The sequence below is a fragment of the Hypanus sabinus genome, chromosome 2 (genome assembly GCF_030144855.1).
Source record: "Hypanus sabinus isolate sHypSab1 chromosome 2, sHypSab1.hap1, whole genome shotgun sequence".
Taxonomy (NCBI): Eukaryota; Metazoa; Chordata; class Chondrichthyes; order Myliobatiformes; family Dasyatidae; genus Hypanus; species Hypanus sabinus.
In genome coordinates, this window is record NC_082707.1 from 164,056,345 (window position 1) to 164,071,160 (window position 14,816).

General features: G+C 38.5%; 1 protein-coding gene across 1 annotated transcript in view; it reads left to right on the plus strand.

The window, feature by feature from the left end:
* The window catches only part of LOC132404011 (kinesin-like protein KIF28), a 94,486-nt gene that overhangs the window by 25,423 nt on the left and 54,247 nt on the right, over nucleotides 1-14,816 (plus strand). The window contains exons 7-9 of the mRNA XM_059987955.1: nucleotides 6,406-6,517; nucleotides 8,725-8,792; nucleotides 13,459-13,601. Of these exons, the coding sequence (XP_059843938.1) occupies nucleotides 6,406-6,517; nucleotides 8,725-8,792; nucleotides 13,459-13,601 (323 nt within the window). The remainder of the gene's footprint in view (nucleotides 1-6,405; nucleotides 6,518-8,724; nucleotides 8,793-13,458; nucleotides 13,602-14,816) is intronic.

A 14,816-nucleotide genomic window follows, 5' to 3' on the forward strand; every position in this document is an offset into this window, starting at 1 on the left:
GAGGGGTGATTTGATAGAGGTGTATAAAATTATGATGGGTATAGATAGAGTGAATGCAAGCAGGCTTTTTCCACTGAGTCCAGGGGAGAAAAAAAACAGAGGTCATGGGTTAAGGGTGAAGGGGGATAAGTTGAAAGGGAACATTATGGGGGGCTTCTTCACGCAGAGAGTGGTGGGAGTGTGGAATGAGCTGCCAGATGAAATGGTGAATGCGGGCTCACTTTTGACATTTAAGAAAAACTTGGACAGATATATGGATGAAAGGGGTTTGGAGGGATATGGTCCAGGTACAGGTCGGTGGGACTAGGCAGAAAAATGGTTCAGCACAGCCAAGAAGGGCCAAAAGGCCTGTTTCTGTGCTGTAATGTTCTATGGTTCTATGTTCTATAAAAAAAAAGAACCACAGTAGTTACAGTATATATCTGTACATTAATATAAAATAGTTAAATTAAGGTAAGTACTACAACAACAGAAATTTTAAAAAAGTATGAGGTAGTGTTCATGGGTTCAATAGCCATTCAGAAATCAGATGGCAGAGGGGAAGAAACTGTCCCCCAGTGGCTGATTGTGTACCTTCAGGCTTCTGTACCTCCTACCTGATGGTGACAATGATTAAAGGGTGGTGATCCTTGATGAAGGAAGCCTCTTTTCTGATGCACCACTCCTTGAAGATGTCTTGGATACTATGGATGTCTTGGATTCTCACTTCTTTTGATACTGGGATTGCTGATACTAGGATCGCTGCAGGCCCTGATGGTGTCTAACCTGGTACTCTAAGACACTGTGCTTGCCTTTACTATGATATTTAACACCTCCCTGCAATTACGTAGGGTTCTTCATTGCTTTAAAGTTGCTATAATTGTTCCAGTTCCCAAGAAAGACAAAATCATTGGACTAAATGATTGTAGGTCAGTTGCTCTGACTTTGGTAGAAATGAAAACCGTTGAGCATCTAATATTGGCCTTGACCTGCTACAGTTTGCTTGTAGAGCCTTATAAAAACAGTTGTAGATGGGTGTGTCCCCACAAAATCATTCAACCTTCCCCAACCAGAAACCCTGGATAAATCATGAGATACACAACCTGATGAGGGCCAGAACAAAGGAGTTCAAGTCTGGTGACCAAGCAGTTCCAAAAGGCACGATCTCTGGAAAGCCATCTCTCTGGGCAAGTTGCAATTCTGGACTAAACTTGAATCAACAAAGGTTGCTTGACAGTCATGGCAGGGTTCGAATGCCATCACCTATTATAGAGTAAAATCAGGTGACATAGCTGATAACAGGGCATTGCTTCCAGACAAGCTCAATGCCTTCTATACTCGCTTAGACCATCAAAACAAGGAGGGACCATTACAAAATCCTACAGTGGTTACAGTCTCTGACGCCGACATGCGAGCATCCTCCAGGAGTGTGAATCCACAAAGGGCATCCAGTCCAACAGTGTACCTGGCCAAGTACTAAAGACCCGTGCTGATCAACTGGTTGAAGTGTTCACTGAAATCTTTTCCCTCTTGCTTCAGTAGCATGAGGCACCCACATGCTTCAAGCAAGCTTCACTTATACTGGTGCCTAAGAAGAACATGGTAACCTGCCTCAACAACAATTGTCCAGTAGCACTTACTTCTACAGTGATGAAGTGTTTTGAGAGCTTGGTGATGAAACATGTCAAATCCTGACTGAGAAGCAACTAGAATCTACTTCAATTTGCCTACTAGCACAACAGGTCCCCAGCAGATGCCCTCTCATTGACTCCTCATTCAACCTTGGAACATGTGGACAGCAAAGGGGCCATATATCAGGATGCTCTTCATTGAAACCATTATTGTTTCTTTGTGCTCGCCACTGCCTTTTACAGTTTAAGATTGTTCATAGAGCCCATATGTCTAAATCTAAACTATCTCGATTCTACCCCAGCGTTAGTCCGCTCTGTGATAAATGCAAGAGGGGCGTGGCCTCTCTCATCCATATGTACTGGTTCTGTCCTAGCTTGGAGAAATTCTGGAAAGATGTCTTCACTACGTTATCGTGTATTCTGAATCAGCACCTAGAACCAAACCCCTTAATTGCTCTGTTCGGTTTTTGGGGCGAGACAGATTTATGTCTGGGTCCGACCAAATGCCGAATATTATCCTTTGCCTCTCTCCTGGCTAGACGCTGGATTCTCCTCAGATGGAGAGATGCTGCCCCACCCACATGCTCAATGGCTTAACGACATCATGGCCTGTTTGGACCTCGAAAAAATTCATTATTCAGTTCTCAATTCGGATCTAAAGTTCCATAAGGTCTGGGGACCTTTTATCGAGTACTTTCATAACCTTCCTCTTGACTAAGGTTTTTTTTTCTCTTCGGTCCCTTGCTTTCAGCTCCTTTTTTTTTCTGGTAGAAGGCATTATTATCCTCTGTTGCTGAGTGTATTAACAGTCTGGGAGCTTGGCTGTCCTGACTTATACTCTCTATATTGTGTTATGGTTGGTCTGGAGTTGCTGTTGTATTTTCTTGTGTTGTGGGGCTTGGGGAGGACACTAAGCTTACTTGTCTTTAATTTAGGTGCTTTTTTTTGGCTAAATTCTCTTCTTTTGTAACATATTGTTATTGTATGCTTAATTTTGCACTAATGTTCCTCATTGGGATTTGGGGTTTTTAATTTGTAAAATGTTTTGAAAAACTAATAAAAAATTTTTTAAAAAAAGAAACCATCATTGTCTCAAAACTAATCAATAAGCTTCAAGACCTTGGACTCAATATCTCCTTGTGCAATTGGATCTTTGATTTCTTCACTTGCAGACCCTCATCAGTTTAGATTGGCAACAACATCTCCTCTACAATCTCAGCACAGGTGCACCACAAGGCTGTGTGCTTAGCTCCCTGCTCTACTTGCCTTACACTTATGACTGCAGTGCAATTTTCAAGTTTGCTAATGATACCACTGTCATTGGCCAAATCAAAGGATCAAAGATGAAGAGGGTCAGCAACTTTAAATTCTTCAGTGTTATCCTTTCAGGGGACCTGTCCTGGGCCCAGCACATAAAAAAAAATTACAAAGGAGGCATGGCTACACCTCTATTTCCCAAGGAGTTTGCGAAGATTTGCATGACATCTAAAACTCTGATAAACTTCCACAGATGTGTGGTTGCATAACAGTCTGGTATGGAAACTCCAGAGCACTGGAATGGAACTTCCTACAAAAAGTAATGAACACGGCCCAGTCCATCACGGGTAAAGACCTCCCCACCATTGAGCACATCTACATGGAGTGTTGTCGCAAGAAAGCAGCATCCATCGTTAGGGACCCCCACCACCCAACTTATGCTTTCTTCTCAATGCTGCCATCAGGAAGAAGGTTCTCACACCAGGCCTCAGGACTCACATCACCAGGTTGAGGAACAGTTATTACCCCTCGACTATCAAGCGTTTGAACCTAAAGGGGATAACTCCACTTGTCCCATCACTGAAATGTTCTTACAACTCATGGACTCCCTTTCAAGGACTCTTCATCATGTTCTTATTGCTTATTTAGTTATTATTATTATTATTTCTTTCATTTTGTATTTGCAGAGTTTGTGTCTTTTACACACTAGTTGATTCTATTATGTTTATTATTTTATTATAAATTTATTGAATATGCCCGCAAGAAAATGAATCTCAGGGTTGTATATGGTGACATATATGTACTTTGATAATAATCTTACTTTGACCTTTGAACTATGAAATTGCTCAGGTGAGGATGCAGTTAATTTGTGCCTTCATTGCATTCTACAGCATTAGGACTTCCCCCAACACCTATGTGAGGATCTTGTTTGTGGAGTTAGCTCCACCTTCAACACTATTGCTCCAGAGCAATCTAACCCAGCTCGCTGTCAGTGGATTATGTACTTCCTGACAGGAAGGAAGCAGTATGTATAGCTGGACTCCTGCCAATCTGATTGAATGTTTATAATCACAGGTTCTCTCTAGGGTTGCGTTCTTTCACCCCCCCCCCCTTGCTTTATACAAGTGACTCCACAGACAAATCCATAAACATCCTGAAGTTCATGTGTGACTCGACTGTAGTTGGTCTCATCTCTAATAATGATGTGACCTGCTTTCAAAGAGAGGTAGACTGTCTTGCAGCATGATGTGCTTGTAACAACTTGTAGCCTAATGCTATCAAAACACTGGAAACAAATTTTGTTTTCCACTAACCCCCCCCTTGGAAATTAATGGTCAGGCTGTGTCTGTGGTCAAGTTATTCAAGTGCCTGGGGACTACCATTACTAAGGCATTGAAGTGGGATAACTACATTACAGTCATCAGTAGGATTGTCTAGTATGGCTCTGAAAACTTGTGCCAAACAGCTGGCGGGAATATTCAAGGACATTTTTGACCCCTCTCTGCTATTTATACCAGTGCCTAAGAAGAATAAGTGAGCTGCCTTAATGACTATTGCCCAGTAGCACTCACATGAACAGCGATGAAATGCCTTGAGAGGTTGGTCATGACTAGACTGAACTCCTGCCTCAGCAAGGACCTGGACCCACTGCAATTTACCTATCGCCGCAATAGGTCAACGGCAGATGCAAGCTCAATGGCTGACCACACCACTTTAGATCACCTGGACAACACAAACTCTTGTGTCAGGATGCTGTTCATTGACTATAGCTCAGCATTTAACTCCATCATTCGCACAATCTTAACTGAGAAGTTAACGAACCTGGGCCTCTGTAACTCCCTCTGCAATTGGATCCTCAACTTCCTAACCAGAAGACCACAATTTATGTGGATTGATGATAGTATCTCCTTCTTGCTGATGATCAAAACTAGTTCACCTCAGGAGTGTGTGCTTAGCCCACTGCTCTACTCTCTCCATACCCATGACTGTGTGGCTAGGCGTAGCTCAAATACCAAATTTGCTGACAATACAAACATTGTTGGTAGAATCTCAGGTGGTGTTGAGAGGACATACTGGAGTGAGATATGCCAACTAGTGGAGTGGTGACACAGCAACAACCTGGCACTCAATGTCAGTAAGACAAAAGAGATGATAGTGGACTTCAGGAAGGGTAAGATGAAGGAGTACATACCAATCCTCATAGAGGGAGTGGAGAGAGCAAGCAGCTTCAAGTTCCTGGGTGTCAAGATCTCTGAGGACCTAACGTGGTCCCAATATATCGATGCAGTTATAAAGAAGGTAAGACAGCATCTATACTTCTTTGAGAGTTTGAAGAGATTTAGTATGTCAACAAATACACTCAAAAACTTCTATAGATGTACTATGGAGAGCATTCTGACAGGCTGCATCTCTGTCTGGTACGGAGGGGCTACTGACAGGACTGAAAGAGGCTGCAGAGTGTTGTAAATTTAGTCAGCTCCATTTTGGGCACTAGCCTACAAAGAACTCAGGACATTTTCAGGGGGCGATGTCTCAGACAGGCAGCGTCCATTATTAAGGACCCCCAGCACCCAGGACATACCCTTTACTCACTGTTACCATTAGGTAGGAGGTACAGAAGCCTGAAGGCACACACTCAGCAACTCTGGAACAGCTTCTTCCCCTCTGCCATCCGATTCCTAAATGGACATTGAAGCCGTGAACACTACCTCACTTTTTTAATATATATTATTTCTGCTTTTTTGCACGATTTTTAACCTATTCAATACAGTATATGTATCGTGTAATTTATTACCACACATGCCAGTGATAATAAACTTGATTCTGATTCTGAGGTTGTACCTCCTACTCCAACTTAGGCAGCTTAGTATCTCAGAGGGAATCCTGCTGAATTTTTATTCAGCTGTCACTGAGAGTGTTGTGACCACCTCTCTCACCGTTCGGTTCCTGCCACCTCCTCCCTCTCCAACTTCCCGTTGCAGTGAGTGCTCCACCCAGCAAAAAAGAGAAATGATTGCCAGATACTGACATTAAAAGACCTTTTCATTGCTAAAGCGAAGGAAAGATCTGAAAAAAGATTACTGCTGACTCCACCCACCTCACAGTCACCTTTTTATCAAATTGCCATCTGGGAGTCCATTACCCCGTCATCACCAGGACTAAACATCTTTTGCAGAGCATCTTTCCTGTAGCTATCCAGCTTCGCAACAAAACTCACTCAGGTATAATATCCTGACTGTCCCTGCACAACATCTGCAAATGGCATTTCCTGCTTTTCTTGTTCTATTGATAATTATTGAGTCTGCTCATATGTTCACATTTATTTACGTTTGATAATTGGACATGTCACTTTTCTGCTAATTGTTGGTTACTTTTGCCTGTTTGGACTACTGTTGTGTTGCCTGTTGTGGTGTTGTCCTGTGTTTTATGATTGGCACCAAACCATAATCAATTCTGGTATGTTTCACATACTGGCAACAAAGTGATTCTGATTCGGATGTACCCATCATTAAAATGAAAAACTGCAAACGTTATACAGTTCCTTATCGGACAAGGCTCTGGGCAAGAGAGTTCAGTACATTCCCTATCGGAACTCGGTGCTTACCAGATTACTCAGCTCGGCCCTGGGAGGGAACAGCAAGATGTTTATGGTGAGTTTTTCATGATATTTACCAGTATCCATTAATTTTTAACAACTGAGAAATGGCAGAAATGAACTCAAGCTATTTAAAGAATATTTATCTTTAACTGCATGAATAAGAGTATACTTGGCTCAAATAGGCAAATTTTCATCCTCTCTGAGTGACAAATACATCTCAGCAACCTAACTACTGCTGTCTGTCCATGAAAGAAAAACCTCTGTCAACTTCTCACCTAATCATAAATGTGTTAGACTAAAGTATCTGTCCATTTGCAAGCATATCTCATTTACAAAATGTTCTAGTGCTCTATGCATCTTCTGTCTATTCAGAATCTATCTGTGGAGCAAGTGAGAAAGTCACATTCTCGAACTCAAGTATTTGTAAAGTATGACACATTGCATCACGTCTGGATTCTGCAAGTTTGAAAATCTGAAAGAGATGCAGTGCAGGTCACCAAACGATTTCAATGAGCCACTGAAGGCCCACCAGCAACTGACCGACTGTTAATGCACTGGGCTTAGATCAAGTTCAAGTCTATTGTCAGTTCTGTGTTGCAGTAGTATTGAGATGCACTCGATTTCTACTCTGTTCCCTAGATTATGGATTGGAAAAGAACTTGCGTTTCCAGCTTTGATTACTAAAGTTAGTGTCTACATAAAGCAAGCATGTTCGGCTTCGGAATTGGAAAGAACAATCATGCACATTATATTCTGGTTGTTGGTCTCCCATAACTTTAAGGCAACCGGCTCCTGAAGTTCTGCAGGAAAGCCCCAAGCCTCTACAATGAAAGCTCATTTGAGAATATGAATGAAGATGCAATTAATATTTATCTAAACATTACAGTGTTTTCCAGCATCTCAGCTACTAAAATTACTGAGGGAAAACAGGAAAACTCCAAGGATTTGGTCTGGTTCTTTAGATTTATTTATTAAGAATACTACGTGTGATAATACCAGAGGATTAGTAGCTTCTGGAAAACTGTACCACAGGATGAATCACTAATTATAGGAAAGAAAGGGAACGTTGAAAAGTGCAAGATGGGTGCAAATTATATGCTTCCAGCATATTTCTGTAAATGAATAAGCAAGTGAAATGTCTCATAATTCATTATAGGCTGGAAAGGGGACAGTCATTCTACATGTCAATGACGATGAATTGAAATTTTAATTCTAAAAAGTTATGGCCTTGAAATTGTAATATAGATTATTAGGTATGAACTGGTAATGCTTTCATTTCAAATGTATTTTATAGCAAGTTTGGCATTATTCTCTAAAATCAATGGATTAACGATAGAAGGAAAGGAATTACAACTGCATTTTATATACACTGTGTTATTTCAAGGGCAATGATTTTAAATAGGATACAATTTCACATAGCTGGTCTTAATGGTTCTCTTTCCTCTTGGTAGTCATGCACTCGCTTTCTGTTTCACTATCCTTTAAATGTTTACAATTTTCTTGAAAAGTGATTGACAAACCCACCACACTTCTTTGAAAACGTGCTGGGCCAAATCCTGCCTGCTGAAGCCTGTGGTCCTGAGGGGAGGCACTGGTCTTTAGCTGCTCCCAGGCAAGAAAGCCTTGGTCCTGTGGAAAACTGTCATACTATACTGTTAGGACAGAGTGAGTGCCGACTGCTGGCTGTTGGTCCCATGCCTGTCAGACCTAGTGTCAGATTTGAAAACCCTTTCAAACCACTGGGGATTCTTGATCTAGCGATTAAGAGGAAAGGATGGACGTTTTGTCTTACTTCAATACTACTGATTCTTTCTTAGAGTTCTGTTATCTTTGTATTGAAATGTAATTTTTAAAATTTACATTATGTTAATAGCTTTTAAATGTCTCTGAATATCAGTGGCCTCGTAATTTTTTTTCTATTTATAGTCCTGGCTTTAATCCTTCATCCTCAGCTTTGCCTCCTATCAGGATGGGAGCAGGGCCTATGCACATTACTCTCTGCCCATCTGTGAAGCTGCTCGCTGGCATGCAATTGCTTCCAGAAATAGTCCAGGCAAGTTCAAGTGAGTGGGAACCTTGAAAGGAAAATCCAGGTGGGGACTAGGTCCAATCAAAGCTGACATATATTGCACAGATAGAGGCCATGTTATTTGCTACAAAATATCTGCAAGCATTCCCTGTTATATTTCAAATCAGATTGTCTAATTGAAACCTTTGCTTTGCTATACTGATCATTTGCTTTTAAATTATTATTTTCAGATTGCTACAATAAGCCCCACAGATATCTGTTATGATGAAACAATGTCAACATTACGGTTTGCAGAAAGGTAAAGAGGGTTGTTAATTTTACATCTAAAGTGGCAATGAAACCCAAATTTAATGGTGTCTGTGTCACATTACCTTCCAAATCCCAGCTTCATTGTAGACATTGGTTAATTGTTCTGCTGAGTCCTAATCATAATTGGATTCAGTGTGAGTTAGTGTGAGGACATTTTCTCTTCACGATCTATACCAATCCACTGGATGAAGAAACTGCGAGAAATATACACAGCTAGAAATAATATAGAGCATTTTGTGGGGTTGAAGATTACTTGAAAAATATTGGACATATAAAATCTTCTGGTATATTTTCTCCTATTTTGTCTAATTCTATTCTAATCCATGCTGGTTTATCTTCATCAAAAGAGATGCAATAAATCTAAGTTGATTTGCTTTGTAATAATTCTTAAAATTTGGTAATTGTAACCCTCCTAGGTCAAATTTCCATGTCAATTTTTCCAACGATATTCTTGACATCTTACCTTTCCAAAGGAATTTCCTCACACATTTATTTAACTCTTGAAAAAATTTCTGCGGTAATTGTATTGGTAATGCTTGGAATAAATATTGTAATCTAGGGAATATATTCATTTTTACAGCGTTGACTCTACCTATTAATGTTATTGGTAACATCATCCATTTATCAAGATCCTCTTGAATTTTTTTCAATAATGACAAATAATTTAATTTATATAAATTCTTTATATCATGATCAACTCTTATACCTAAATACTTTATACCATTTATCGGCCATCTAAATTGAGCTATTAATTGACATTGGCTATAATCTCCTTTAGTAAGGGGTAGAATTTCACTTTTATCCCAATTTATTTTGTACCCTGATATTTTCCCATATTCTTCCAATCTAGAAGATAATTTACGCAACGAATGCAATGGGTTAGTTAGGTAAATCAGAACATCATCAGCAAATAAGTTAATCTTATATTCCTCCTGATTAACTCTGACACCCATGATATCTGTATTAATTCAGCTAATGGTTCTATCGCCAACACAAATAAAGCAGGTGATAATGGACAACCTTGTCTAGTTGACCTTGTTAACTGAAATGATGTTGAAATTTGGCCATTCATCACCACTTCAGCCTTGAGTTTAGTATTTAAGGTTTTAATCCATTTTAAATCCATTTTATATTTAAGATTTTATATATAAATGGGAATCTAAATGGATACAGGAAAAGAAAGAATATCCTATACTAAAACATTTGATTGATTTATGGAATAAGATAAATGTTGATGATGAGATAAGGAAATCTTTATTAGCAAGGAGACACTTAATTCAAAATATACTTATCCCTTTTACAATGGATAATCAACTTTTATATAACTGGTTTCACAAAGGGATTAGATATATAGGAGACTGTTTTGAAGGAGGTATATTAATGTCATTTGACCAATTAAAGAATAAATATAAAATATCAAATAACACTCTTTACTGTTATTTCCAATTAAGGGCTTATTTAAGAGATAAACTGGGTCAAACGATGATATTGCCGAAACCTAATGAAATAGAAACTTTAATTCATAAAGGAAAAATTAAAAAAATTATTTCTGGTATGTATAATTTGATTCAAAAACAGGCAATTAAACAAGGAATTCATAAGTCAAGACAAAAATGGGAAACTGATTTGAATATTAAAATTGATGAAACAAGTTGGTCAAGATTATGTCTTGACAGTATGACAAATACAATAAATGTTCGACTAAGATTAGTACAATATAACTTTTTACATCAAATATATATTACACCACAAAAAATAAATAGATTAAACTCAAATTTATCTGATCAATGTTTTCGATGTAATCAAGAAATTGGTACTTTTTTACACTCTACTTGGTCTTGTTTTAAAATTCAACCATTTTGGACAAATTTAAGAGTTTTACTGGAACAAATTATTGGAATACAACTTCCACATAATCCAACATTATTTTTACTAGGTGATATTGAAGGGATAAAATCGAAATCCAAATTGAATAAATATCAGAAAGAATTCATAAAAATTGCATTGGCAGTAGCCAAAAAGGCTATTGCAGTTACTTGGAAATCGGATTCATACTTAAGTATAGATTGTTGGAAGAATGAAATTTTTAGCTGCATTCCACTTGAAAAAATTACTTATAATTTAAGAGATAAATATGAAATATTTCTGAAAATTTGGTGCCCTTATTTACAAAAAATAGTATTAAATATATAGGTGCTCCGAAGATAAAATTATTGGTTATCTGGGGAAAGAAATTAAATATACATATTAAAGCTATTATGAACTCCATGGAGCATGTGGGGATCTTCCGATATCCAGGCATTCTTTCTTTCTTTCTTTTTTCTTCCTTACTTTTTTCTTCTCTTTTTTTTCTATAGGGATATGTTGGGGGGAGCGGTTAAGGGGAGGGGGGAAAGGTTGATAATTTTTTTTTCCTTTCTGTAACCTATTTGAAAATTCAATAAAAAAAATTTAAAAAAATATATTGGACTTTAAACATAAGATCCTGAGGGGTCCTGAAAATGTAAATGTGGAGATTTTTCTAGGGATCACTGTTTATAATTAAGCGATTGACTATTAAAACCAGAAGTGAAATGGTGTTCTTTTTCTTTCTTATGGTTGAGAGTCTGGATCTCCTCAGTGCAAGGCAGAAAAGTCTGTAATGTTGTTGAGGCTGACGTTGATACAAATTGAACAAGCAAGGGATTGAAACGTGGCTGAGAGTGGATAGGAATGAGGAATTCAGTAGCAGTTCATCCACGTTCTTATTAAAGTGTAAGCAGCTACTAGGGGCAGAATATTCTCCTCCTAATTTTTATATTCACCCGTACTGGAAAGGTGCTGCAGGAAAATGGGCTAAAGTTTGGTTTAAACTCAAGTGGAGCCTAACGCATTGGGGAAAAAGCACCTCCAAGCATCTATACCGTTAACAGAGTTGTGTACTCAAGCTTACTGTGAAGGAGAATGTACTGGGAGTTAGAGCACATGAAGAACTGAAGTTCCTCACACAGTTAGAAAATGATTGTCGGAGTTAGTAGACACAATGAAACATGAGGGCAAAAGTACTTTCCTTTCTTTGTGTGAAATATATCATCCAATGTTGGTCTCTTTGCACAATGGACAGTTACAGATGTTTGGGCAAATTTTAGAGGAGTGCCTTTGATTGAGATTTAAGATCAAATGTTGCAGCATAGTCGAAAGAATGTAATCAGCTTCTTGGAGTAAATTGTTGGCTTGAACAATGATTGCACAGTTCCTGTCTGACTTACTAAGTTCCAAAGATACTGCCTGGCAGGCTGAATTCCTTCAGCATATTGTATGTGTTGCTCAGGATAGTCAGCATTTGCAGAATCTCTTGTGTCAATGACAGTGATTAGTAATTTTTTTGTCTACACATTCCGGGTTTTATAAGCAGCTATGTTCTTGCACATAATTGTATTTACTATTATTTTCAGCAAATAGATTGATGCCATTATGGGGATTATTACATTGTTCATCCTGTTATTTTAGGATCCTTAGACTTTTTATGATTTGCTATTCAGAAAGGCAAGTAGCAAGGAAAGAGCTATGAAACAAGTATGATTTATAGATTGTAGCTCCTCACACAACAGTCATAGGTCATACTACACAATACTTGTAGGTCTTAAAGACACACTCACATGCTGTATACTATTATTTTTGTATAGGTGACCCCACCTCCAACATTATGAGGAGGGTTCCCAGTAAACGATCCATATTGTGCTTTTCCCCAGCATGAAGCCGTTTCATCTACACAGATCAAGGAATGTGAGCTGAAAAATACTGTTCACTTAGTCTTTTTCACATAGCCAATTTCACATAACATAAGATGGTCACTTTAATCTGATGGTCTCAAGTGGAATAACATTCTTGTATGCTGTGATGGGATGTTGAAAACGTCAAGCTCAGGTTGCATGTGGGCACTTTCCCATTAGCTCGCAAATCACTCCATTATAGAAATCCGTGGATAAAACTGCGAAGGCCAACAATTACAAGTGTTGATGAGAAAGAGATCTATGAAAGGAAATAACAAAGTATATTTAACTCTATTTTGATACAAGTTATTACTTACTAAAAATACAAAGATCATCAACATTGAGAGGCATTGATTGTGTGGTTAGTCAGAGGCTTTTTGCCAGGGCTAAAATGGCTAACACGAGAGAGTACAGTTTTAAGGTGCTTGGAAGTAGGTACAGAGGAGATGTCAGGGGTAGGTTTTTTTTTAACACAGTAAGCGGTGAGTGTGTGGAATGGGCTGCCGGGGACGGTGGTGGAGGTGGATACGATAGGGTCTTTTAAGTGCCTGGATAGGCACATGGAGCTAAGAAAAATGGAGGGCTATGGGTAACCCTCGGTAATTTCTAAAATAAGTACATGTTCGGCACAGCACAGGGGGCTGAAGGGCCTGTATTATGCTGTAGTTTTTCTATGTTTCTAACATATAAATGTTATACTCCATATTGAGCCACCGAAGTTATTAGTACGTGGAATGCTGCAGAATCCTTTTCTACACCCACCTTCCAGATGACAATATTACCTGTTAAAAAAGGACACCAAAATGACCTGACCTTTTGAAAAAATGGAAAGTTATACATTAAAATAATACAAGAAAATGTCAAATGGCTTACTTAATATTTGCATATTTCCTGTCTTTAAAGAGCTAAGAGTATCCAGAACACAGCAGTGATTAATGAACGCCTAACTGAACAACTTTTTGTGGATCTGAAAGCAGATAATACTAGATTGCAAGCAAGAATTATTGATCTGGAGAAGGCTGGTGATAGCTACAATGATGAGCGAGGTTGGTTTATTACTTTGTCACTGGAAGATTGGAAGCATTTTAGTTTATTAAAAATGGAATCAGTAGATATGTGGGTGAGAGGAGAAATACAAGTAATTGCTGTTACATCTTTGACATTAAGAATGATTTCACTGTTACTTTATTCATTTGTTGCACCAAAATTCTGCCATTTTCTCATTCAGTTTTACACTCGCATTTTGCCAATAATTCAAATATAAACCCATCAGCATTCAGGACTTAATTTGGGAATATTCTACCACTCCTGAGTAATGATTGCATGTTATTACTAACAATCTAATTTATTTCTAAGCTTTCAAACAAGCTAAGATACTTCAGTGCATCTATACTTCCAGGAGATGGTTGTTGTGGGGAAGGCCAGCATTTATTATCCACCCCTAAAGTGCCTTTGAAGAGTTTGCAGTGAGTCATCTTCTTGAATTGTTGCATTCACTCTGGTGAAGTAATTTCCAAAATGCTACTTGGTAGAGTGTTGTAGGATATTGACCCAGCTCTGATTAAAGACCACGAGCATTCAGAATAGTGTAGGACTTGAAACGGGTCCTGCTGATAGTGCTTTTAGTTATGCCTGAAGTCCTCATGCTTGATGGTAGCAGTGTCAAGAGAATAACTACAATGTATTTTCCAGATGCCATGCGTTGTTGCCACAGAGGAAAGAGGAACTATGGCCATGATCTGGTAGTTGTGGAGAGAATGAATGTTTGAGAAGTTATAACTCCAACCACTGAAGTGTTTCCCTCTATGTGGTCTGCGGACTTCACTTTAACCCTGATGCTACACTAATACAAATTGTTGTCAATGGAGAATAATTTCACTTTATTTTTAATATTCAACTCTTTTATCCCCGTGTTTTTAAGACCATAAAATATCAGAGCACAGTTAGGCCATTTGGCTCATCGAGTTTCTCATCATTCAATCCTGGTTGTTTGTTTTTCAACCCATGTAAGTGTTTTAACCATTTTTCCAATCAAACACTTTTCAACCTCTGTCTTAAATATACCCTCATTCCTCTATGGCAACAAATTCCACTGACTTACCACCTTCTATATGACGAAATTCCCCCTCGTCTCAGTTTTAAAGGAACATTCTTTTATTTTAGAGTGTAATCTCATATCCTTGACTCTCATCCTAATAGAAATAACATCTCTCTGTACCATTCTATCCAGGCCTTTCATTATCCAGTGTGTTAGAATGAGA